Source organism: Heteronotia binoei, chromosome 1 (genome assembly GCF_032191835.1).
Source record: "Heteronotia binoei isolate CCM8104 ecotype False Entrance Well chromosome 1, APGP_CSIRO_Hbin_v1, whole genome shotgun sequence".
In the NCBI taxonomy this organism is placed as follows: domain Eukaryota; kingdom Metazoa; phylum Chordata; class Lepidosauria; order Squamata; family Gekkonidae; genus Heteronotia; species Heteronotia binoei.
This window is the reverse complement of record NC_083223.1, coordinates 252,830,555-252,855,483: the sequence shown is the minus strand read 5'-3', so window position 1 is coordinate 252,855,483 and position 24,929 is coordinate 252,830,555. Positions and strand designations below refer to the sequence as shown.

Below are 24,929 nucleotides of genomic sequence, written 5' to 3'. Positions count from 1 at the left end.
ACGAGCCATCTCTGCTGCGAGAAGGAGTTGTTGAAAAACATTGACAGTCCTGAGCATAAGTATGTGAGATTGGCTGATGGGACCACTGCCAATTCTGTTTGCTCAGGCAATGTGGAATTTCCTGCACTGAAATGTAATGTTGCAAAATGTGTTGTATGTACCCTCACTGCAGTCTAACCTGTTGAGTGTTAGCACACTGTTTGACCAGGGATACCAGGTGAGATTTGAGAAAACCTGCTGCAAAATCCTGGGAGGTGGGGGAAAGTTGCTTGTGACAGGAAAGAGGGAGGTAAACTGTATGTGGTCCAGAGTGATTGTGCCCAGGTGGCTCAGGTGTCGAATGAGCCTGTGCACAATAATTGTATACATTTGCTCCATAGGAGACTTGGGCACTGCGGATTTAGGGCGTTAAAGAAAACCCTGGAGCTTGTGCCTAGTTTGAAAGTAAATCCTTGCAAATGTTACTTGGATTGCCAGGTCTGCAAGAAGACCAAAAGCAAGGCGTGTGCTGTTGCTAAAGAAAGCTCAAGGGAAAGCACACGAGCCCTGGAACTAGTCCATTTAGACGTTATTGTGGCCCATTGCCAAAGAGTCTGTCGGGGAGGAGATACTGCTTGGTGGCCACCGACGACCACACGAGGTACGCGTGGGTTTTCACCATGGTGCATAAGTCTGAGGTGTATAAGACATTCACCAAGTGGGTCAAAGCAGTGGAGAGACAATTAGGGGTTAATCTCCTAGCTGTACAAACCGACAGAGGGGGGGAATTCTTATCTAACCAGATGAAACGTTGGCTGGAGAACAAGGGCATTGCCCACCGTCTGACGAACCCGGCAACGCCCCGAGAAAATGGGCATGGGGCTGTATTGCAGAATGTGATGTATTGCATGTTAGAGGATGCACAACTGCCAATGACCTATTGGGCAGAAACCATACATGCAGCTGTTTTTTTGCAAAATAGGGTTTGGTGTAATACTGTGAAAAATGTGCCTTACAGGTTACTGTTGAACAAGACCCCAGATTTGAGTTCTTTAAAAGTCTTTGGGTCACGGGCTCGGGTTGGCATCCACTCCACGAGTAGCGGGGAGGGGGATGTCCGGGCAGAGAGCCTAATTTTTCTGGGCTACAAGCCAAGGGCCAGGTGTTATCGTTTCTGCAATAGCAAAAGCAAGATAACACTTAGTCAGAGTGCCCAGTTCAATGAAGAGAGCAGCTGGCCAAGGTTGCACTCCTTGCAGAAACAATTTGTCCTGCTGCCAAGTAGCGATAACGATGTTGGAGCGCAGCCCAGAACTCCAGCCCAGGAGGTGGCACCCAGTGGGGCTGGAGAAGGTGAGCCGAATGCTGGCACAGAGCCCGACGAGCAGAGTCAGGAGGCAGAGCCTCAAATGCAGGAACTGGAGGTAAAGTGTGAGAGTCAGGAGGTTCAACACCCAATTACAGGGGCAGAGCAACCAGCCCAGGAGGTGGGAACAGAGCAACCCGAAGAAGACAAAGCTGGTCCAAGCACAGGGCCACGGGTGTCTGCCAGGTCCACCAAAGGCCAACGTCCCGCTAGGTACAAGTGTCCCTATGTCACTCTGACTGTCAATCCAGACCCACCCGGATTAGAGGAAATGTTAAAAGAAAAGGCTAAGAAATGGAAAGCCTGGGTGGCAGAGTGCGAGGCAAGGGAGAAGGAGGCTGAAGCCAAGCGTCTGAAAGAGCTGGCTGAACAGGAACACGATGATGTGTTTTACAATCATGATGAGTTCCTGAACGAATTCCGGAAAGGGTTCCGAGCTACGTAAATATGAACTGTAATGTTGCTGGTGGACATGTATGTAAACTGTGTAAAGTGTTTTGGGTATACTGGGTTTAAATAGATTAGGAGGTGTGTTGGAGCAAGAATCTACATAAACCCAGTCTGACAGCCACAGTATGACAGCTGGCGATCTAGCTGCCAGGCTAGGTCACAGTGACCTGATCAGCAGACCGGCTTGAGCCGGCAGAAGCCAAGTGATGCAATCTGCTGAGTCAGCATGGCCAGGATTGGCTGCTTGGACTATATATGATCTGTGTGTGCATCACACAGGTCTCTCCCTGTGAGATGGTGGTTAGGCGAAGCACTTTGTCCGTGGAGGTGATATTGTATAGACTGCACAAGAGAGCACTTGTTGTGTATATATGTTAATACACCTTTTGGCACTAGTTGCACGTGTCTGCCTGATTTTCTTTCCTGAAGCCCTGTGTCGGGCAAGTCATCTCCCTCACTCTGCTACTCCCGCTCCGACAGAAGCAACTGTCAGAATGGGATATGGAACAACTGATTGGTTTAGAATAGGAAAATAAGTTTGTCAAGGATGAACATGAACATATGAAGCTGCCTTATACTGAATCAGACCCTTGATCCATCAAAGTCAGTATTGTCTTCTCAGACTGGCAGCGGCTCTCCAGGGTCTCAAGCTGAGGATTTTCACGCCTACTTGCCTGGACCCTTTTTGGAGATGCCAGGGATTGAACCTGGGACCTTCTGCTTACCAAGCAGATGCTCTACCACTGAGCCAGCATCCCTCCTTATTGTATATTGGTATATGGTATATTGTTACCCTGCTTATTTAATTTATATGCAGAGTACATCATGAGGAATGCTGGCCTGGATAAAGCACAAACTGGAATTAAGATTGCCGGGAAAAACATCAACAACTTCAGATATGCAGATGACACTATTCTAATGGCAGAAAGTGAGGAGGACCTAAAGAACCTCTTGTTGAGGGTGAAAGAGGAAAGCACAAAAGTAGAAACTCAACATCAAAAAAACTAAGATCATGGCATCTGGCCCCATCATACCTTGGCAAATAGAAGGGGAAGATATGGAAGTAGTGAAAGACTTCACATTTCTGGGATCCAAGATCACTGCAGATGGTGACTGTAGCCATGAAATTAAAGACGTTTGCTCCTTGGGAGGACAACTAAGGTGAACCTGAGCAGTATAATAAAAAGTAGAGACATCACCCTGCCAACAAGAGTCTGTATAGTCAAAGTGATGGTATTCCCAGTCGTAATGTATGGCTGTGAGAGCTGGACCATAAGGAAGGCCGAGTGTAGAAGAAGAAGACATTGGATTTATATCCTGCCCTCCACTCAAGAGTCTCAGAGCGGCTCACAATCTCCTTTATCTCCCTCCCCTACAACAGACACCCTGTGAGGTGGGTGGGGCTGAGAGGGCTCTCACAGCAGCTGCCCTTTCAAGGACAACCTCTGCCAGAGCTATGGCTGACCCAAGGCCATTCCAGCAGGTGCAAGTGGAGGAGTGGGGGATCAAAGAGTCCGCACACTTAACCACTACATCAAACTGGCTCTCCGGAAGAATAGATGCTTTACAGCTGGGGTGCTGGAGAAGACTCCTGAGACTCCTTGGACTGCAAGAAGATCAAATCAGTCAGGCCTAAGGGAAATCAACCCAGACTGTTCCCTGGAAGGTCAGATGCTAAAGCTGAAGCTTAAATACTTCGGGCACCAAATGAGAAGGGAGCACTCCCTGGAGAAGATACTGATGCTAGGAAAGACAGAAGGCAAAAGAAGAAGGGGACGGCAAAAGATGAGACGGCTGGACAGTGTTACTGATGTAACAAACACGAATTTGAGCAGACTTCGGAGGATGGTGGAAGACAGGAGGGCCTGACGTGCCTTTGTCCAAGGAGTCGCAAAGAGTCGGACTCGACTGAACAACAACAAACACATGCACAGAAGCATTGTCCTATCCATAAGGAGTCACAAGATTCTTGGTCAATGTTTTGCTGCAACAGTTTAACTACTGTCTTTAGAAACTGTCTTCTCGTTACTTATGCAGCACAGAAGGATTCAAAATTAGGGTTGCCAGTGGAGCCTGCAGATTTCCCGCTTTTACAACCGATCTCCACCTGGCAAAGAACAGCTCCCCTGGAGAAAATGGCTGTTTTGAAGGTTGGACTCTGTGGTATTGTACTATGCTGAGACCCTTCCATTCCCAAACCCCTCCTTCCTGAATACACCCCCAAACTCGCCGGATATTTTCCAACACAGATTCGGCAACCCGAAAATGTATCCTAATAATCTGTCTCAATCCAAAATTCCTTTCTGTACGGTACGGACTCTAACATGCCGCTGCCCCTTTAAGAGGGGGCCAACGCCTTGCCCTTTTAAGAAAGAACCGGAATGATCAGCTGCTGCATCATGTGGCCAGGCGAAGACTTGCTACATTGGAATCAACATGCTGGTTAGGCGAAGCTGGGCTTCGCTGCCTCTCCTGTGGCTGGTGGGAAGCTTGGCGAGGGATCCAGCGGGTTACAGGCGGAAGGTAGGTTCGGGGGCACAGCCGGTTGGCTAGACTCTAGAACGGTAATCTTGTCCTGTTAAGATTTATCTTTTAAAAATATTAATTGGATCATTTAGCTATAGTCCGTTCTGTGGCTAACGCTTAAAATTGGTGCCGGGGCGGACATCTGCCTTTCTGTCTGGCCTAGGGAGCTTGCCTTTGAGTCCTCAGTATGGCGAAGATAAGTAGGGACTGTAGAGGAAGAAAGGCACTCTGTATATGATCAGAGGCACACGCTTGCTCTGTTGCGGGGTTGTTATCTCCCTGAAAGTGTCACGTGCAACAGTAGGCCTTCGACTGTTGTCTTTGAAGCTCACCGAAGAAAACGAATATAAGGAAAGAGGAAGAGAAACCAAAGTAACTGGAAAAGAGCTGTTTTACAAACCCAGTATGTCCGGAAGCTTTGTGGGCAGAATAGTGGTGAAGAAAGTGGACTGTAATCTGGGAGGCCGCCAGTGTTTAGTTTGCTACCCGACAAGCCTCTCTGCCCCAGCTTCATCAGCAATATGGGGCTGGTAATTCTGGATTCTTGTAAAATGCACTATCATATAATCTGGCATCTTGTTTTGCTGCTTTTATGTTCTCATCAGGAGTTGCTTCTCTTCTCTTCTCTCCCCCCCCCCCCCCCCCTTCTCTGTGATAATGCCTCCTGCCTTCTAGGATTTCCAGTCTCTAAGTGGGGCCTGAAGATCTTCTACCATTACTAGTGATTCCCTCCCCCCCCAAGATCAGATCCCATTAGGGCAGTGGCTGCTTTGGAGGATGGACTCTTTGGCATTACATTCCTGCTGAGCCCCCTCCCAGACTCAACCCCCAAATCTGCAGGAATTTCACAACCCAGGCTTGGCAGCAATACATTTTGGTTCAGTCAGGGTTTTTTTTGTAGAAAAAGCCCCAGCAGGAACTCATTTGCATATTAGGCCATACCCCCTGACATCACCAGTTTCACGCAGCTTTTTGTAGGAAAAAAACTAGCAGGATATCATTTGCATATTAGGCCACACCCCTGACACCAAGGTAGCCAGAACTGCGTTCCTGCTAAAAAACAAACAAACCCTGAATCCATTTAAGTCTACAAGGAAAGCTATAATTTTACTTTAAAACTCTACAACAGGGGTGGCCAAACTATAGCTTGGGAGCCACGTGTCGCTCTTTCACACACATTATGTGGCTCTCAGAGTCCCTGCTGTCCCATTGGCTTGCTTGGAGAAGGCATTTGACTCTTTATAGTTAAAGTTACTTTCTTTCTACCTCTCCTCCCCATTTCTTTCCTGTCCTGTGGCTTTCAAACATCTAACGATCATGCCTGACAACTCTCAAACATCTCATGTTTATTCTTTGTGGCTCTTCTGTTAAGCGAGTTTGGCCACCCCTGCTCTACAAGCTGCATAGTGTTGGCTTCTCTGTCTGGCCCTGATAAAACCTTTGCTTTCTCTTTCTTTCACTTTCATACATGAGCATAGCCTGACAAGGCAATCTAAGAAGTCTATCTGAACCTCATTTCTGATAAGATTCTGGGCCTTGGCCCAGCTCCAGCACAGTTAACTCCACATATCCTCTGGTCTTGGGTATGCCTCCTATACGGCATATGCCAACTTGGGGTTCACCCAAGGGGTTTTGACATTATGACTTTGAAATCTGTTTCAAATGCAACCCCCCTCTCACAGGTATGGCTAGAAATATAGGGGAACAGTTGTTGGACTTAACCATAGAGATGAGATAACGTTGTGGCACACCTTATCAAAACAAACCTGGCCTCTCAGGGAAGCCTGCTAAAGAAGAGGGTCTAGAGGTCCAGAACAGAGTAGCCTTGAAGGGCAGTAAGAAGACAAAAGTGGCAATAATTACATGGCCTTGTGTAGTCTAGAAGCCACCTAACCCATTATCAGTAGATACCATTTGATGAGACTCAGGTGAAGAAGCGTCTGAGAATTTCAAGAATGTCCAGCTTCACAGAAAATATGATTCAAGGGTGGGAATGTTGGTTGAGAGCCAAAAAATATTCATATGTGTGAGAACCTTGTCATCGCTATTTTTAAAAAGATGAAAAGTAGTGAGAATGAATTGAAATTCTTTGTGTATTTTCAGAAGTTATTTTAAGTATAAATAACCTTGTATGGTGTTTGAGGTTATGAGATAATGAGTGATGGGACAGTGAGCTATTTTTAAGAGGTTATTTTAAAAGCCTATAAATAGGAGTTGTATTGATTGAGAGCTTCTTCTTGGAGCCTGTGACCTGCTTGCTTTGGGGGTAAAAAAGCTTGTAATTGCTGTCCTTTAAGTATCTATGTAACAATGATGGATAGATGGTACTATATATGTGAATTACATGGCCTTGTGTAGGTACTATATATGTGAATTTAGTCTACGTTAAGAACACAGTAATTAGGCTTTCATAAACAAGCTTATAATGGAAGCGGGCATTCTCTAATAGTATTTATTTGTTCAGGTTGGTAGCTGTGTTGGTCTGAAGCGGTGTAGGAGGGGACAAACTTAATGTAAGAGCCACATCAGATGTTTGAGAGCTGGAAGGAAGGAAAATAGATGGGGAGGGAGGAGGGGAAGAGAGGTGGAAAGAAAGCAACTTTGAATGCATTCTCCAAGCTGCAGGCTGGCTTGGCTAGGAGAACCAAGTTTCCGGCTCAACGTTAGGAAGAACTTCCTGACTGTTAGAGTGATTCCTCAGTGGAACAGGCTTCTTCCAGAGGTGGGGGACTCTCCTTCCTTGGAGGTTTTTAAACAGAGGCTAGATGGCCATCTGACAGCAATGAAGATCCTGTGGATTTAGGGGGAAAGTTTGTGGGTTTCCTGCATTGTGTGGGGGATTGGACTGGATGACCCTGGAGGTCTCTTCCGATTCTATGATTCGAAGTTATTTAAAGAGAGAAATGCCTTCTCCAAGTTGGTGAAGATGTTTGTGCTATGGTGGCAGTTGCTGCCAAAGTAAGTTTTATAAATCTGCATAGCCAATCTGATTTCCAGTGGCTGGGCAAAAGCTTTACCCTGACCCTTTCTACTTTTTAAAAAGCACTTGGTGTCTTGGCGCCTACAGGGGACACCTGGCCAAGGTTGAACAGAGTCATCCAAAACACCACCACAACATAATTCCCCACCTTGAACCCAGAATTACAAGTTGTGTCTTCACAAATTACACAATTTTAATTTGAGACATTCACTACCATGAGATGGCCATGAACTTGGATGGCTTATTTTTTAAGGTTCCGAGAGGCACAGGGATCTATCAACAGCTATTAGCCATTATGGTGAAATGGGGAGCGTTCATATTCAGTATTCATATGCTTCTGAATACTTAATGATGGAGTAAACGATAGGGAGAGATTATTTTGGGGGTCCTGATTGGACTGTCTGGAGGCATCAAGTTGGCCTTGGGGGTGGGGGAGATGCTGGTCTAGATGGACCATTGGCCTGATCCAGCAGGGTAGTTCTAAGTGGTTGTGTTTAGTTTGCTTTCCCCATTTCTTCCTGTAAGGCTCTTAGTGAAAGCAAATTAAATCTGACTGTTTCCTGTCAATTTGAATCCAAATTAGAGATAGTACCCTAAGGCAGGGGTATGGTGTTGGGTTTTTTTAAGTGTCCTGCCCAATATAAAAATTCTCTGGGTGACTTGGCAAGGGGTGAACATTCCTTGTTTGTTTCATCTCTGCAGTATGTCAGCTTTGGTTTTTTCAGAGGAAGAAGCCGAAAAGCTGATGTGGGCACTTTTCTTAGAAGCTTAAAGAGGGTGGGGGTTTCAACCAGTTTGCTTTGTCTTCAGAGCCTTTGATGCAGCTTGTAAATCTTTTAACTGCTCAAAAGTAATTTCAGTTCATCTTTTGAGTGTGCCCATGCTTGTTCCTAAAAGACAGTTACCAGGGGCTTCTAGACCTGACCTTAGGTTCTGGCAGCTGTGTCTCTAATCCTGGAGGCATGCTTACATTCTTGGAAGGTGATCCACACATGCTCATTTTTTAAAAAAAATTCTACACATACTCTTGATATGAGATGGGTGGTAAAAATTCTTGGGTGGTGGTCTGTAGAATACATCCAACCCTCATAAAATCAAAATGTGCCAAGGTACCTCAGCTGGGTATAGTATAACAGGCTGGGTGACCTAATAATCTTATGAACAGTTCAAAAGCAGAGGTGTTAATCATATGAATTTCTCCACTTCTCTTTTAATGCCGGGGAAGCCAGTGATCACATCCTTTGCAGTCATTATGTGTGAAGTACTTTCTTCATTGGGTTTTTTTTTTTAAGCAGAGGCTAAATGGCCAGCAAAGGTGATTCTGTGAACTCAGGCAGGTTGTGAGAGGGAGGGCAGGAAGGAATGAGCTCTTGTGGCCCTATTTGACCAAGGTAATGCCAGTCACCGCTCTGGGGTCAGGAATGAACTTTCCTGCAGATCAGACCTGCCCAAGGATCCTGGAGGTTTGTTGCCGTCCTCAGGACATAGAGAAGGAGTCACTGGGGGAATGGGGATGGAGGTAGCTATGAATTTCCTGCATTATATGAACTGATGAGCCATGAGGTTCCTTCCAGCTCTATGTTTCAATGTTTTCTGTGTTTCTTTCCTTGGTCTGAAGCTTCTACCTATCCAGTTTCATTTGGTGTTCTAATGTTCTAGGTCAGGGGTGGCCGAACTGCAGCTTGGGAGCCACATGGGGCTCTTTCAAACATACTGTGTGGCTCTCAAAGTCCCCACTTCCCTGTTGGCTAGTTTGGAGAAGGCATTTGTCTCTTTAAATCACTTCGCCAAGCCAGCTGGCTGCTTGGAGAACACATTTAAAATTAGTTGCTTTTCCCCCCTTCCTCTCCCAAACATCTGACATTCATGTCTTGCAGCTCTCAAACATCTGACATTTATTCTATGTGGCTCTTACGTTAAGCAAGTTTGGCCATCCCTGTTCTAGGTGGAAAGAAAATATACATGTGTTCTCCACACCACATGTGGTTTTAAAAACCTCGCTAATGTTCCCTCTTTTCACATCTTTTTTTTCTTTCTAAAATAAAAGTGCTTCAGATGAAAGAAATTGCCACAAATAATGTATTGCTCAGATTGGACCCACCCGTTTTGGATTGCTTCCTGCCTGAGCTCAGGGTGCCAGTATGGATTTTTAAGCCCTAAATAGCTTAGCACCCAGATACTTGAGTGACCTTCTGTGCCCTTATAAGTCTGTGTGTTCTCTTAGATCTTTTCTGCAAGCCAGCATGAAAGCCTGCAGGAAAACTTTAAGAAACGAAGTTTGAATCCAGTTGCACCTTTTAACACTAATGTGGTTTTGTTTCATGTGTAAATGTTTATACCCAGAATTAAAAGTTGCTGGTCTATAAAGGTGCCACTGGTCTCTAACTTTGTTCTGCTGCTTCAGACCAACACAGCTACCCACCTTAATGTGTTTTAAGGTGTTTAGTTGCAAAACAGAACAGGATTTTTCTCAGTCTCCCCTACATATGATGGTTATGTTCAGCTTCTTGTGGTGTCAGACTTATTACATTTAGTATTGCTGAGTTTAATTTTTAATGTAAAAAACCATAAAATTACTATTTTAATATTGCAAAAGGAGGCTATAAATACTTTAAACAGAATGAAGAAAGGGGTAACGGGTTTATGAACTTCTAGACTCCCCACTACTACTGCCAGTGGCCCTCTTTCAGCAAAACTGCTCTCTGTAACCCAGTTGAGTCGATATAACTAACCTAATCCTGGCTTGTTATATTAGAACTGGAGTCCATCTTTGTGCTGCTGAATTAAACTTTGGCATGAAATGTCCTTTTCAGGTTTCTCTGGAATACAACCCTGGTTCAAACAGCTCTGCCAACAACCTCTTGCACATCCAGGCTGTGGGCCACAATGATACAATCCATTATGTGTGGAGCACCATTGGGGCACCGACAGTGCTGCTGGTGTACACAGGAAGCCCAAACAGCACCCTCCATGTGAACTGGACCAAGCTCTTATCTCCGTTTTCCTCTGGAGCCATCCACGTTGAACCCACCAGCAGTGTCTTGTATTCCACAGCAGTGATCTTCACCAAGGTACGTTTTGTGGAAAGTTTGCAGGCACTTCTGGAATTTTGAGAGGGTGGTGGGTGCCATCACAAAATGGCTGCCAGGAGGTATGGCCAATCACAAAATGGCTTTTACGAGGCGGAAGTGTGAACACACTATCCTTTGAGGAAAATAAGGTGGTGGGTGCCATCGCAAAATGTCTGCCGTGAGGAGAAGGTGGGAATACACTGTACTTTGAAGAAGTGTTGCGGTTTGTTTTCATTTTACAAAGTGAGGAGAGGATTTGCTCCCAGTATGGTGCAGGAAGTAGTGTTAAGTTCACAGACTTAAGTCTGGGCCTATGACTAAACTGAGGGCACATAAGTACTCCGGATGAGCTCATGGCTTTGGTGATTAATAAGCTGGTAGGGAAGGGATCCACAGCTCCTATTTTCTTTCATTCCGTGCAAGATCCTTTCTGTTCTGGACCCTGAAGACTGAGGACAGAACCAGAAAAAAAACTGGGACTGCCAGCTCCAAGTTGGGAAATTCTTAGAGATTTGGGGTGAAGCCTGGGAAAGGCAGGGTTTGGAGAAGGTATAATGCCATAGAGTCAACCCTCTATTCTGCGGGAGAACCGATCTCTGTTGTCTGGAGGGTGGATGTTTTTATAGGAGGCTACACCTGGAAGTTGGCAAGCCTGCGAAAATGCAGGAAATATTTCATGCACAGGCAGAGGAGAGTTGCTTGTGGTGGCAGGTCATTGATAGGTATGGAATCAGTGAAATGAGAGCAGCAGAGTCCAAAACTCTCTGACCTCAGAAGATTTTCTCCCTACCTACTGCTTGTTGGAGAGAGTGCAATCTTTTGCACTTGATTTCTCATACTGAAGGAGTTGGGTTGCAAATCCATTCCTTTAGCTGAAGAGCCTCTTGCATCAGGGAATGGCTTCTTGCATCTGACCTGTGAATATTTACTCAGAAGCATGGTTCAGTTCAATTTACTTTTGGATGAGTGTGCACAGGATTGCACACTTACCTGCTTGAATGTGTCTTGGCACTTTGACACTTTGCGTAAGTCTTCCAGAGGTTATCAGGCTTACTACTAGAGTGTTGGAGTTTCTTACCCTACCATACTGGACTGGACCTGTGCAATTTTATCATGCTTTGTCAGTTATTCTTACAAAGTCCCTGTAAGGGATGCCTTGTTACAATCATTATCTTACTGATTGGGATTGACTGGGAGGATGGGTTGGAGAAACCAGTTTGCATAAAGCTACCTAATGATTGATGGGAGATGACTCACAGGTCATTCTGGCTTTTTGTTCTTTTCTGCAAGACTGCAAGATATACTGCACCAACCAGCAGCTGGCTTTATGATCCTTTCGATATTCCTCTGTGTGCAAAATGTGGGGGTCAAAGGGTAGCTGCAAAGGAGCTCTTGCTCACTGTTTTGAGACTTTGGAGATGTGCCAAAGTCTGAGCTTGCGCATTTTCTAGCAGACTCAATTCATGGTGTTGGTGCTGACATTTAAAGCCATATAGGGCTTGGAGCCAACATACTTTAAGAACAGTCTTCCCCCCTGTGAACCTACCTATTCAGTCCAGTCACCTTCAGAGGCCCTGCTTCAATTGCCACTGCTAGACGGATGACATCCCAAGAACAGGCTTTCTCAATCATGGTGCCAAGACTTTGGAACTCCAGTGCAGTACAACTGCACTTTATGCAGCTGCTGAGTGAACTTGGGTGAGTCACAGTTCTCTCAGCTGTTCTCTCAAGAGCAGTTATCTCAGAGCTCTCTCAGCCCCATCTACCTCACAGGATGTTGTTGTGGGGAGAGGAAATGAAGGCGATAGTAAGCTGCGCTGAAACTCTTAAGTGAAGGGCATAGGGTTGCAAATCTCTTGGGGTTATAATTGATCTTCAGGCAATAGAGATCAGCTCACCTGGAGAAGATGGACTCTGTGGCATTATAGCTTGCTGCGGTTCCGTCCCCTTCCAAACCCCACTCTCCCCAGGCTCCAGCCCCCCAAATCTCCAGGTATTTCCCAACTTGGAGCTGGCCGCCCTAGAAGGGTGGGGTATGAATCCAGTCTCCTCCTCCTGCTTCTGCTGCTTCCAGGGAGATTCATCTGTCAGTTTGGTGTAGTGGTTAAGTGTGTAAACTCTTATCTGGGAGAAGTGGGTTTGATTCCCCATTCCTCCACTTGCACCTGCTGGAATGGCCTTGGGTTAACCATAGCTATCGCAGGAGTTGTCCTTGAAAGGGCAGCTGCTGTGAGAGCCCTCTCAGCCTTACCCACCTCACAGGGTGTCTGTTGTGGGGGAGGAAGGTAAAGGAGATTGTGAGCTGCTCTGAGGCTCTGAAGTTCAGAGTGGAGGGCAGGATATAAATCCAATATCATCATCTACTATTGTGTTGCTGCCTTCTGCCAGTGGGCAAAGACTTCTTTTGTTTCATTTGGCGTATTCCCAATCAATAACTGTTATTGGCCTCCTAACTTGAATGAAACTTTGTTGGGCTTAAAGGTGCCACTGGACTCAAGTTTTGTTCTGCTCCCTGATCTTAATGTTGTATGCCTATGTGTGTGTGTTTTAATTGTTTTATTTTAAATGCTGTTTTCATGTTCAGATGTTTTAATGTGTTCATGCTTGCTACCCTGAGGACCCTAGTTATAAAAATGCATTGAATAATAATAAAGGTGTTGCTGCCTGGTGGAGGTAAAAAGACCATTTATTTTTTTCATAGGCAGCTACTAAACAACTGATATGTGGAAAAGGCTATATATTCATAGGTTTCTAATGTGGGTATTTCTAGGTGTTTGAATATAATGGTGCCAACACGTCAGATCTCTTCAAGGTCCCTATGGATGAGTTCTACCCAACCTACAATTTGGCCAATTTTACCTGGGAAAGCCTCGGTGGTAAGATAAACGAGACCATGCTGACAGCTACATTTCAAGGTGTTTCCTCAAACCCCCATGAAGCCTTTGGGAATGGCAGTATATCTTTCCAGGTAAATAGCAGGGCAACAGAGGGGGACAGCTGGGCAAGGTGACACTGAGAGGATGGCTATATATTCAGCAACCCCCTTGAGGGGAAGGAGAAGATTTGACTTTGAGCGGGCCATTGTGTCCGTCTGTCTCTGTCTCTCACAGCCAAACCCATCTCACAGGCTGTTGTGAGGATAAAATGGGTGGCTGATCACTTGTTTATCACTGTACTGAATTTCATGGTAGACAGGCAGGATGTAAATGTGAGGAAAAGAATGTGTGTAGGTATGGGAAGTACTGTGCACATAGAGGTTACACATCTGTTATCGCACGTCACTGATTTTTTCACATACTGTTTGTGACAGGTCTGTGTGATGTATGGGGGTGGGGATTCTTTGTTGGGGGGCCGCTGAAAGTGGCAGAGTTTCCTTTGTCCTAGGACAAAGACAGGATTGTCTGTACTTGGTAATTGGTATAGGCTCTGGATCTACAATCCTGAGAATGTTGGCTCAGTCTAGCCCTTAGGGATGTAAAAATGGGCCAGAAATTGTTGGATCTCCACAGCCAAGAAGGATGCCTGAGCAGGAATTCTACTGATTAGCAAGCAGAGCAATTCAGTGTTCATGGACTGCTTTGCTACTTCCTAGGTTCTGTAGAAGCAGAATAAATTTGCATGCACGTATCACTTTATGCAGTTTTGTATATGCAATAGTACCAAGTAAAGTTGGGATTTCCTGGATATTTAGGGAGTGGAACCTGGGGAGGGACCTCAGCCACAGTTTACCCTCCAAAGCAGCTACGTATTTTTTCCGGGGGAATTGACCTCTGTGGTCTGGAAATGAGATGTAATTCCAGGAGCTCTCTAGGCCTTGCTAGGAGGCTGGCAACTAAGGTTGCCAGGTGTTGGAAAATGCTTGGAGACTTTGAGGGTGAATCTAGGAGAGGGCTGGGTTTGGGGAGGGGCCTCAGCATGGTATAATGCCATAGAGTCCACCCTTCAAAGCAGCCGTTTTCTCCAGGGGGGCTGATCTCTGCCAGTTGGAAATCACTTGTAAAGGCAGGAGATCTCCAGGCCCCACCTGGAGGCTGGCAACCCTATACCCTGGTAGCAAGTGCTGGACTTGTCAGGTTCAGCTGTGGAAATGAGCTCTTCTGCCTGTAGCCATATAAAAAAGTATTATGAGAGATAGTGGTTAAGTAGAACGAGAGAGTTCACCAAAAGTGATATCTGTACAGTTCTTCAAATAAACTAGACATTTTGTCTTTAAATGAAGGGGGGGGGTTGTAATGAAGAAACTAAGAGCCAATTTTAAAACACTGCTGATGCATCCAGGAGTAACATAAGTTATCACTGCTGCAGAAATGTGGTAGTAGGATTACCATCCTCAAGCTCAGGCCTGGAATTGTCTCTAGACTACAGAGATCAGTTTCTCTCTGAAAGAGAAACAGTATTTTTTTTTTGTCCTAGAGTGTCATCACATCCCTGCTGATCTCTCTCCCCTCTTCAGGGACCAGCCCCAAGTCCCTAGGAATTTCCCAAGCTGCAGTTGGCAACCCTGCATGGTCAGTTTACATCTGTTTTGTCCAGGGATGGAATTCTAGCAGGAGCTCCTTTGCATATTAGGCCACACACCCCTGATGTAGTCAATCCTCCAAGAGCTTACAAGGCTCTTTTTTGTAAGCTCTTGGAGGATAGCTCTTGGCTACATCAGGGGTGTGTGGCCTGATAATGCAAAGGTGCTCCTGCTAGAATTCCACCCCTGGTTTTGTCAGCCCCAATAATCCTCCCCCTATACTTCTTATTCACTTTTCTGTTGAAATACGCAAAGCAACTACGACTTGCATTTTGGGGTTTTTTTTTAAACAAAGAGCTCATGCTAGGCCCAAAGGGTCTGAGTGTTTCTGATATACCAGGAACTGAGCAGGAGGAGGATGAGTGGGTCAGGAGAAGGTGGAGGTAGGGAACTGAGAGGCCGAGGAGCTGAAAAGAGAGAAGTATCTATTCCTGTAAACCTGAATCATTGGCCATTTCTCAGAGGAACTTTGGAAACTGAAGGTGGTGAAAGTTCCCTGTGGTTGGCCTGACTTGCCACTTGATAACCCCTCATTCCTCCATCACAGCTAGCAGAAGCAAAGAAATACGTGAGGAAATAACTTGCCAAATTGTCTTCCAACATGGTGTCATTCTCCCCATCTTCAGGTGACGGCTTATGAGGAGAGTGGCCGTGACACCCGCCTCCCCCATCTCTTCCACACAGCCAACTGCTCCAAGGTCAACTTTGTCATGAATGGGGTGCCTCCACGGGGCAACCACTCCCGCTTTGCTCTGGAGATCGTCACAGTGGAAGAGAGAGAGGAGCACAAGCGGCTGGAATCCCTCCGCTCCATTGATGACGAATATACCCCAACAATCTTTGAGGTACAGTGCAGACCTGTTGTTGAAATTGCTTCAAGACCTGGGACACCCATTAAGGCAGCCTTTTAAACAGCCTTTACCTGTAATGTTAGATTTGTCTACACATACATGAGGTTATGGAAGTGGGCTTCCAGGGTGCGGCATTTGTGGCTAGGTATAATTAATTCAAAATAAGCTTCACCCCTTGTCTAGAACTCATCTTTGCTCTGGCGCTTCCTCCCCCCCCCCCCCCGGTAGTTATCTGGAATTTCTAACAGGGTGGGTTTTGTGCTGTATTTCAGTAGAGTCTGGCTGATAGAATTTCCTTGATGAAATTGCTGCGCAGTCAGGTTAGAATGGATAAAAGGAAGTACTTCTTTACCCAAAGGGTGGTTAACACGTGGAATTCACTGCCACAGGAGGTGGTGGCAGCTACAGACATAGACAGCTTCAAGAGGGGATTGGATAAGCATATGGAGCAGAGGTCCATCAGTGGCTATTAGCCACAGCCTATTGATGGAATTCTGTCTGGGAAAGTGATGTTCTGTATTCTTGGTGCTTGTGTGGTGGCAACAGTGGGAGGGCTTCTAGTGTCCTGGTCCCACTGATGGACCTCCTGATGGCACCTGGGTTTTTTTTTTACACAGAATATTGGACTGGATGGGTCATTGGCCTGATCCGACATGGCTTCTCTTATGTTCTTATGTTCCTCTGAATTCAGGAACATAAATATACATTAAGGGCATGACCCAGCCCCAATTCCTAGTTTTAATTTTTAAACACATATTACATTTTTGTCCCACACTCATCCAAACAAACCACAACACTTCTTTAAAGTACAGTGTATTCCCACCTTCTCCTCACGGCAGACATTTTGCGATGGCATCCACCACCTTATCCCTCTTCTGAGAGGGTACTTGTTATCTGCAGTTTTACTTTTCTTTTTTTTAATGTATGTTCTGATTGATCTAACTTAGGAGACCCCGACCTTTTTGAACCTGCAGACACTTGGATCAGGCCAATGGCCCATCCAGTCCGTCCAACACTCTGTGTCACACAGTGGCCACATCACTGCCCCAGAGCGTATCTTCAATCACATAGTAAAGATCTTTACAAAGCCTATCAGCTTCATTGGATGCCCTCAAGTTCTAGTATTTTGGGAGAAGGAGACAAATTTCTTTTTGTCAGCTCCTCCCCATGCTTAATTCTATCAACCTCTATCACGCTCCCCTCTATCTCTTTTCTAAACTGAAAAGTCTCAAACTCCTCAGACTTTCTTCATAGGGAAGCTGCTCCAGCTTCATAGACATCTTGGTTGCCCTCTTCTGTATTTTTCCAGCTCTGCAGTGTCCTGTGTAAGATATGGTGACCCCAGCTGTACACAGGATTCCAAATGAAGCTGCACGGTAGATCTATACAGGGGCATTACAATATTGGCAGTTTTATTCTCAGTCCCTTTCCTAATAATCCCTAGCATAGAGTTTGCTTTTTTTACTTCTGCAGCACACTGAGTTGACACTTTCATTGAGCTTTCCAATGTGACCCCAAGATGTTTTTCCCTCTCAGTCTCAGCAAGGTCAGACCCCATTCACCTATACTTGAATCTGGGATTTTTGGTCCCAGTGTGTATCAGCCTACACTTACCAACACTGAATTTTATTTGCAACATTGTCACCCACTCACCCTGTTTGTGGAGATCCCCTTGGAGCTCTTCACAGTCAGCCTTGATTTTCACCATCCTGAATAATTTAGTCATCTGCAAAGTTGGCCACTACACTACTGACACCTAGTTCCAGATCATTTATGAATAAATGGTGCTGGCCACATTAGCAATCTTTATGGGATCCCACTGCTTGCTTACTTCCATTGTGAGAGCTGTCCATTGATTCCTGTTCTTTGCTTCCTGTCATTTAACCACTTTTAATCCATAAGAGAACTCATTGTTTTATCACATGTCTGCTAAGTTTACTCAGGAGTCTTTGGCAAGGTACCATGTCAGAAGCCTTTTGAAAGTCCAGGTATATAATGTTTACTGGGACACCATTGTCTTCATGTCTGTTCAGTTTTTCAAAGAACTCCAAAAGGTTGGAGAGGCAGGATTTCCTTTTGCAGATAATGGGGTTTGCAATCAGCCCCAGGCAAACAGACCTTACTCAGTGATCTCCAAACCAAACAAACCCAGACAAAAGTACCACTCTCCAGCAGGCTACAAGCTCCCACTCACTCTCAAATGCTGTCTTCTCACAAAGCAACCTCAGCTAATGGCTCCCAGCAATTTAGCAGTTTAGGAAAGGCAAACCCCCCCCCCCCCCAAAAAAAAAAACCCCACCAACCCTTGCAGCAGCTCTCTCCTGAGTTCTTTCTTCCAGCTCGCCTTGTTAGCCAAATTGCCTCAAAAAGAGTTTTTTGGAGAAATTTTCAGTTAGATGGGCAAGATGGCCTACTACTTACTATGGGATCAATAACCAGTGTATAATGAAGTCAGAGCTTGCAGGAGCACCCAAGCATTAATTAGGAGAATTGTATTTAAACTAAATAGTTTTTATTAAGGAAGTTCAAGTACACAGGAAAACACAAATATTCAACACACGATACAGAGCTAGGAAAATAGGAGGGAAAATAATAGACATTTGCATGAGCAGGATGCATCTCTCTCAGATGAGAAGAAGATCCAGCAGTGATGAGGAAGGGAACGGTAGGGGGTGCATGCAGTGACCAGCATTACCCACATTAATGGGCCCAAACTGATCAGGATTGGAGGCGACTCTTTCAGCAAGGTGGAGGTCTGAAAGAGGCACCCTGCATGGCAGAAAGCTCTGCCTTAAATAACCAAATTCATAACCTGAGGCAGGGTCCCATGACAGGATTATCTGCCAGTTAAAAGGTTCCCAGGAAATATGACAATAAACTTGGAGTACTCTGGGTTGAGAAACAAATAAACAATGATGGCCAGTTTGGAGTCTAATTGTATTTGATGGTGACACCTCATGGAGAATAAAGGATTGAGAAAGACAGGAAATTGATGACAGGATCCGGTTTATGGTGCAGTGATTAATCCATTGATGTTCTATTGACTGAAGTGATTTTCTGTATAGCCAATAGGAAGATTCTCTTTGTTGGTAGGTGAGTGTTGCAACAGTCCCATTGTTAGCAGCCACTGCATAATCAAAGACTCTGGAATCTAGGACGTGTCAGAAGAGCAATTTCAGAATGGCAGCTGCAGACAGGAAGACAGAGGCCTTTTGGAAATCCTCAGATTCATGGCTTCTCCCAGGCTTACTGATTGTCCCACTTCTGTATAGACATAGCTACAATCATCTGCAGTAGAGCTAGGCAGCGATGAGATGAAGCACAATTCGAGGTCCTTGTGATTCTATGGACAGCAACTGCCCATAGTGCAATAGTCCATCTGTGAGGTGCTTGGCTGGGTCTGGCACCTTTTCAGTTCATGAGGGCTGAATGGCCTGGACATGCGCACTAGTTGTAACACAGTCCAATAGTTGGGGAAGGGCTGGCTGCCTACTGAGAGCATGGCATGAATGCCAGCGTTTGTGTAGTCCATAGGCTAAAAGGGGGTGTTGTAGGGCAAAGCATAGCTGGCCTGTCATAACCTGGCTCAGTTCTGTCTCTAACAGCTACTCAGAGGTCTTGCTGGGCAAAAGCCCCACCTCACCCCACCTGCTTGACAGGCACCAGGAGAGGTGCTAGCAGGTACTGTGACACCCACAGACAGCATGTTGGGGACTGCAGATCTAGCTGAATAAGGAGTCTATATTTTGCACACATGCTTGGGAGCATGTACCATTAGCATCTATGAGACTAACAAGTAAAGAAAAAGAGGTTTGGGTTGGCCATGTTGCAGATCTAGGGTTTTTTGTAGGAAAGCATAAAAAGTGATTTGTCACCACCTGCACTGAGAAGGGAGGCTGTTGTCTCATGGCTCTTCTTCCCTAATTTCCAGAATTATTTTGCAATGTCCAAGCTTCCATTGGAAGAGCTTTTCAACAGAAGATCTGACAAAGGATTTTCGAAAGGAAGAAAGTTTTCAGAAAATCTCTCTGGCCTTTTAAAAGAGTGATGTTAAAAGATTTGCATTGTGTCCTCCCACTATATTTCTCTAGTCTGATTTGACATCTCCCCCTTTTTTCCCTCATTCTTGGAGCAGATGGCACAGCTGGTTTCTGTGCCCCAAAACCACAGTACCATGTCTAGCTTCTTCCAGTGGAAGACGACAGCATACAGCTCCCGGCGTCCTGAGCGGGCGGACACCATCCACTGCCAGTATTATACTCTGCAGACGACCAACTGCACGGTTCCCAGGCCTAGCATAGCCCATGCCTATTTTGGAGAGGAGCTTGAGAGTCACCATGGTGTGGCCGGCATCAATATTTCATTTGGCAGTGAGGACAGCGAGGCCTATGAAGAGAGACGCTACTTGAGCTGGTGAGAGGTCATCTTTGAACTGTTGGGTGTTCTGTGTGTGTCTATGTCACATAAGCTTTAAAAGTATCTGTTGGGATCTATAACTAGAAGCAGAGTAGTTCGGTAAGAAAAATGTCTATCCCTATCAATAAGCATCCAATTGTGTGGAAAGAGCTTGGAGACAAGGAAGATGGCAAGCAAATGGACCCTTTGACCAGGAATACATTTGTACAGAGCAACCTGTCCCTTCTCACAAGTCAGCAATAGGAACAAAAAGAAAGGGGTTTCTCCATGGGTTTTTGTGTTGGTTCTGCTTCAGTTTATCCCCTTGTTTCCACATGCATTTTTCTGCCTATCAATTTCACTTTGAGGGGGGGCGGGTTTCTGTTTCTCCCCTCTGGGGGAGGTTTTCTGGTTCTTTTGAGACCACTTTCCCCCCCAGTGTTTTTCTGGAAGCCAATTCTGAGTTGGCCTTCACTGTGCATAACATTTCTTTTCAGTTTTCTTTGTTCCACACACCTCCAGCCTCACTTTTCAGTTATTGGACTGTCATCATTAAAGAACCCTGAAGGCAAGGAAATTTTGGGCTTTCTAAAACAGCTCTGAAAGATTGATATCTCATTGCCCGATCTGAAGAGAAACCAGAAAGCTCAGATGGAGATCGTTAGTAAATTTATTTCTGATGAGAACACAGAGACTACTAAATAAAATTGCGTTCCATTTATGTTTCTCAAGGAATTGTGGGAACTTGATTTGCTTAACTGTCCTACTAGAGCTGTAAATCTGCATTTAATTTTAGGTTGTTTTTATCATTTTATGGTTTTATTATTCTCTTTTGAGTAATGTAGTATCTATATATACTGGCTGTGGGTCGTTAATAAAATCTGATCTGATATCTCATTGTAGTGTTGTAATTATAGTTTAAGCAGGTTCGCTGAATTGCCAGCTTTAATTTTTTTAAAAAGCAAGTTTCTAGCATCTTCCCTCAATGAGATATGCCCTTTTTCATATCTGAGGGAAATGGAAAGAGACTTACCTTTTTTAAAAAAAAAAAGCTGGCAATTCAGAGAACCTGCGTAAACTACCATTACAAAATGATATTGATATTTTAGGACCTTTTTTTAAAAAAGGGAAGTGCTCTAACACTACCAATAGCACCAATGATGACAGCACCCCCCTTTGAAAATCTTAATTATTTAAGACAAAACAAGAGATTCCTGTGGTAGATTTTGGTAGTGGGGGAATCTATGGAGGAGGGGTGGGAGCAATAACTACAAGCTGATCATCACTAATGAACGCTTCTCTTTTTCTCTTCCCCCAATACCTGCCATCCCTTTTAGGTCTGCCTTGATTGGATTTGGTGAACCACCCGAGGACACTTTTTCCACCTTAGTGATTGCTATCCTTGCAGTTGGGTTAGGAACTCCAGTGGTGTTGTTGGTTGCAGGGAGCATCACCGTACTTTTCAAACAGAAGAAACGGTATTCTGAATACGAACCAATCAATTGATCATTGTGAAGCCAGCGATTGTCTCAGGCTATGTGAACAACTTTGAACTTTTTCTGGTGTTTTTTCCAAAGGGAAGCTGCTGTTGGGGCAAATTATTTACATTTGCTACAGGATTGCCTCATGGTAGCATAACTGATATCTCAATCATGTTCTCAAGAGTGGATGTTCTGATACATTTTAATATTTTTGGGTATCCTTGACAAACATGGTGCTACCTTGCGGGGGGGAAGGGGCTGTACTTTCTTCTCCTGACATGTAGCTTATTGTGAAGCAAAGAAAAGAACAGTTCACCTGCTTCAAATGACCACTTTTTTAACATGTTAGCTTCTAAGTATACTTGAAATTATACACCATTTAATGTATTCCTCTAGGATGCATGGGATACTGTTTTCAGTTCCAGTGAGACTCTAGTCCTACATATATCATGTCCAAAGTAATTGTGTTTTTGTTTTGTGTGTATGTGTTTTAAATTAGGTACACTGAATAAGTTGGATTTACTTTCCTTCCTCCCATATCTTCCAAGAAATTTTGGGCCCTAAGGAAAGCAGAATTTGTGGGCTTTTGTTCTCAGTTCACACAGACATTCAGATGAAAATATTTACATGATACTTTTTTTCTTTTGCCTGTCCATAGAAAATTCTGCCTTGAAAGCAGGGAGGGGGCTTTTCTCCATTTTTCCTCTTACTTACCAAAAGCTGGTTTTGAAATTGTCCCTCTCTTTAGCTTTGAGATGTCTTTTCAATCAGCATTCAGACCTCCCCTTTACTTTCCCCCCCAACAAAAAAAAACCCCTTTGCTTTGCCTTTAAAACAAAACTTTGTCTTCTTAATGCAAGTGTTACATTCATAAATAATTACTAATATTTTTGATACTGCTGCTAATTTCTCTGGTTGAGGCTCCTGTGTCTTTAAGAAATGAAGTCCTTCTCCTTCAGGCATGGCAACAGTTTCTATTGATATGAATGACTTTATTTCTAAAAAAAAATCCTTTTTTATTTTAAAAGCTTATTACTAGTTGTGATGTTTACAGGCTGTGCTGGCCTCTAAAGAGACAAAATTGCACTGTTCATAAAGTCATGCACCTTTTTTTCTTGTAGAGGTTAGCTCCCCTCCCCCAAATATACGGCATATTAATAGATTATTGATTTCCCCCACCACAAGGCTGGTTCTATTTGACCTTCCTATTGGGTCTCCTGAGCAAAGGATGGCTTCTGCCAAGGCCAAGTTAAACCTTTCAAGCCATGGTGGGGATCAGGTAATTTTAAAATTGAGGACTGCTGTCAGCCATTTTGTTTCTCTCCCACAGGGGTAGCTGTTAGTGTGCCTTGCTGTAGGACACTGAGGCTCTGGTGCCAGATGCTGGTGGATGGGCATGTTTCATGGACCCTGACCTATTAGAAGATTCCCCAGCCATCTAGGTCCCTTAGCAGGGTCCTTGGTGGGCACAACATGATCTTCGCTAGCCCTACTTCTAGCTTCTCAACCTAAGAGAATTTGGGGAAGTTTTGGGGCCACATTTCCAGAAGGTACCTGATGAACTGGAAGTTCCCATTGAGATATGGCCTTCAACTGAGCAATGGTAACAGTTTTCCTTTAAGTGTGTGTGCCTTTCAGGATGGATGTACTTGCAGTTTTTACTTTGCACAGAACTGTAGCCAAACTGATGCTGTGGTTTTTGGAGGGAGCGGGCTTCTGGGTTATTTTCTCTCTCATGTCATCTGTCTTGGACCAATTAAAGAAGTTTATTTTTTTCCATACTGTGTTCTTTTGGTTGCTTTGTGTCAGAGTTTCTAATGTGTGAATTAATGGAAGTGGAAGTGAAATGTTATCTAGGTAAGATTGGAGGAATTGTGTGAAGAGGGAACAATATGGGAATATCTCTCCTTCCAGAATTAAGCTTTAGAGTGGCCAGACCTTGTTGGGGAATTTCATGGAGATTTTTTGGGGGGCGGGAGACAGTCTGCAGGTGAAGTTTGGGGAGGAGAGAGACCACAGCAGAGTACATTGCCTTAGAGTCTACCCTCCAAAGCAGCTATTTTCTCCAGAGGAACTGATCTTGACTGTCTGGAAATAGCAGGAAATCTCCAGGTACCTCACACACCATTCTCACTCTTTCCTAAGATACTTGGAGGGCAAGGGGAGCCAATGAAAGTGATTAACAATATGCTCAGGATGCTGTACAAAGCATGTAACTGCTTTGTCAGATCAGTCTGTCCAGCTAGTAGATGTCCTTCAAAAAGTAAAAAGGTAAAGTCATTACTGACAAGGGGTGATGTCACATTACAACATTTTCCTGGCAGACTTTTTACGGGGTGGTTTGTCATTGCCTTCCCCACTCATCTACATTTTATCCCCAGCAAGCTGGGTACTCATTTTACCAACCTCAGAAGGATGGAAGGCTTGAGGCGGCTACCTGAACCCAGTCTTCCCGTTTCTGTTGCTCCTTCAGCAGCTGGTACCAATAGGTACACTGCCTCTGAACATGGAGGTTCTGTTTAGCCACCGTGGATGGTAGCTGTCTAACCCTCTTTTATACCCATCAAAGCCAGTCTTGGTATGGCAAATCCCTAAGAGAGTTATGCTTTAAGTTGTGCTACTGTCTGTCCTGAATGTACTGCCCATCAGTTACATTGGGTGATTCTGGGTTCTACCATAAGTGAAAGAGAAAACGTTCTTTCATGTTCTCTGTATTGTTTTTGGTTCTATGAAACTCTGTCATGGCCCCGCTCTGCAGCTGGTTTCACTACCTGGCCTCTCTTTTGCACTTGCAAGGGATCACAAAGTATGTACAGCTCTAATGAAAGGTATCCACTTCTATGTCATTTGAGTTTGGCATATCCTTCAACTAAATAGGTCTTATCCACTGATGGCACTACACTGCCATTTTTTGTTGCAATCATAGGTGTAACTTGGAGAAATAAAAAAAAGATGGAGAATGAGACAGAAATTGCCTGCTCTCATATTGGAATGGTTCCTGCTGTCTTAGATGTTTGTTAATTGTTAAAACTGTTTCAGAGCTGTTGGGGAGGGGTTACTCTTTGAATTTGCATGAGTGTGTAGGAAGGAAGTGAGAGCTTAAAGGTGTGTCACATGGGAAGGCTACCTTATGAGGAAATTGCAGTTAATGTGGAATGAGAATTTGGATTTGTGTTGCCTTTCTGAAATTACTAGGAAGTTACTTTGCTTAAAGGGAATGTGGTCTAAGCTCAAATTTTAAAAAACTCTGCTACCAGTCTTATTTTACAAGGGCTGCAGTTCATGCTCTCTTCAACCCGTACTATGTTCCC

General features: G+C 44.6%; 1 protein-coding gene across 1 annotated transcript; it reads left to right on the top strand.

Annotated features, from left to right (window-relative positions):
* The first annotated feature begins 4,183 nt into the window (after positions 1 to 4,183).
* On the top strand, positions 4,184 to 23,397 carry GLMP (glycosylated lysosomal membrane protein). Its single transcript, XM_060252967.1, has 6 exons — positions 4,184 to 4,318; positions 10,115 to 10,372; positions 13,143 to 13,340; positions 15,518 to 15,736; positions 19,878 to 20,155; positions 21,475 to 23,397. Exons 1-6 carry the CDS (start codon positions 4,232 to 4,234, stop codon positions 21,641 to 21,643), a joined length of 1,209 nt encoding a protein of 402 aa, XP_060108950.1. The 5' UTR covers positions 4,184 to 4,231; the 3' UTR covers positions 21,644 to 23,397.
* The last annotated feature ends 1,532 nt before the right edge of the window (positions 23,398 to 24,929 follow it).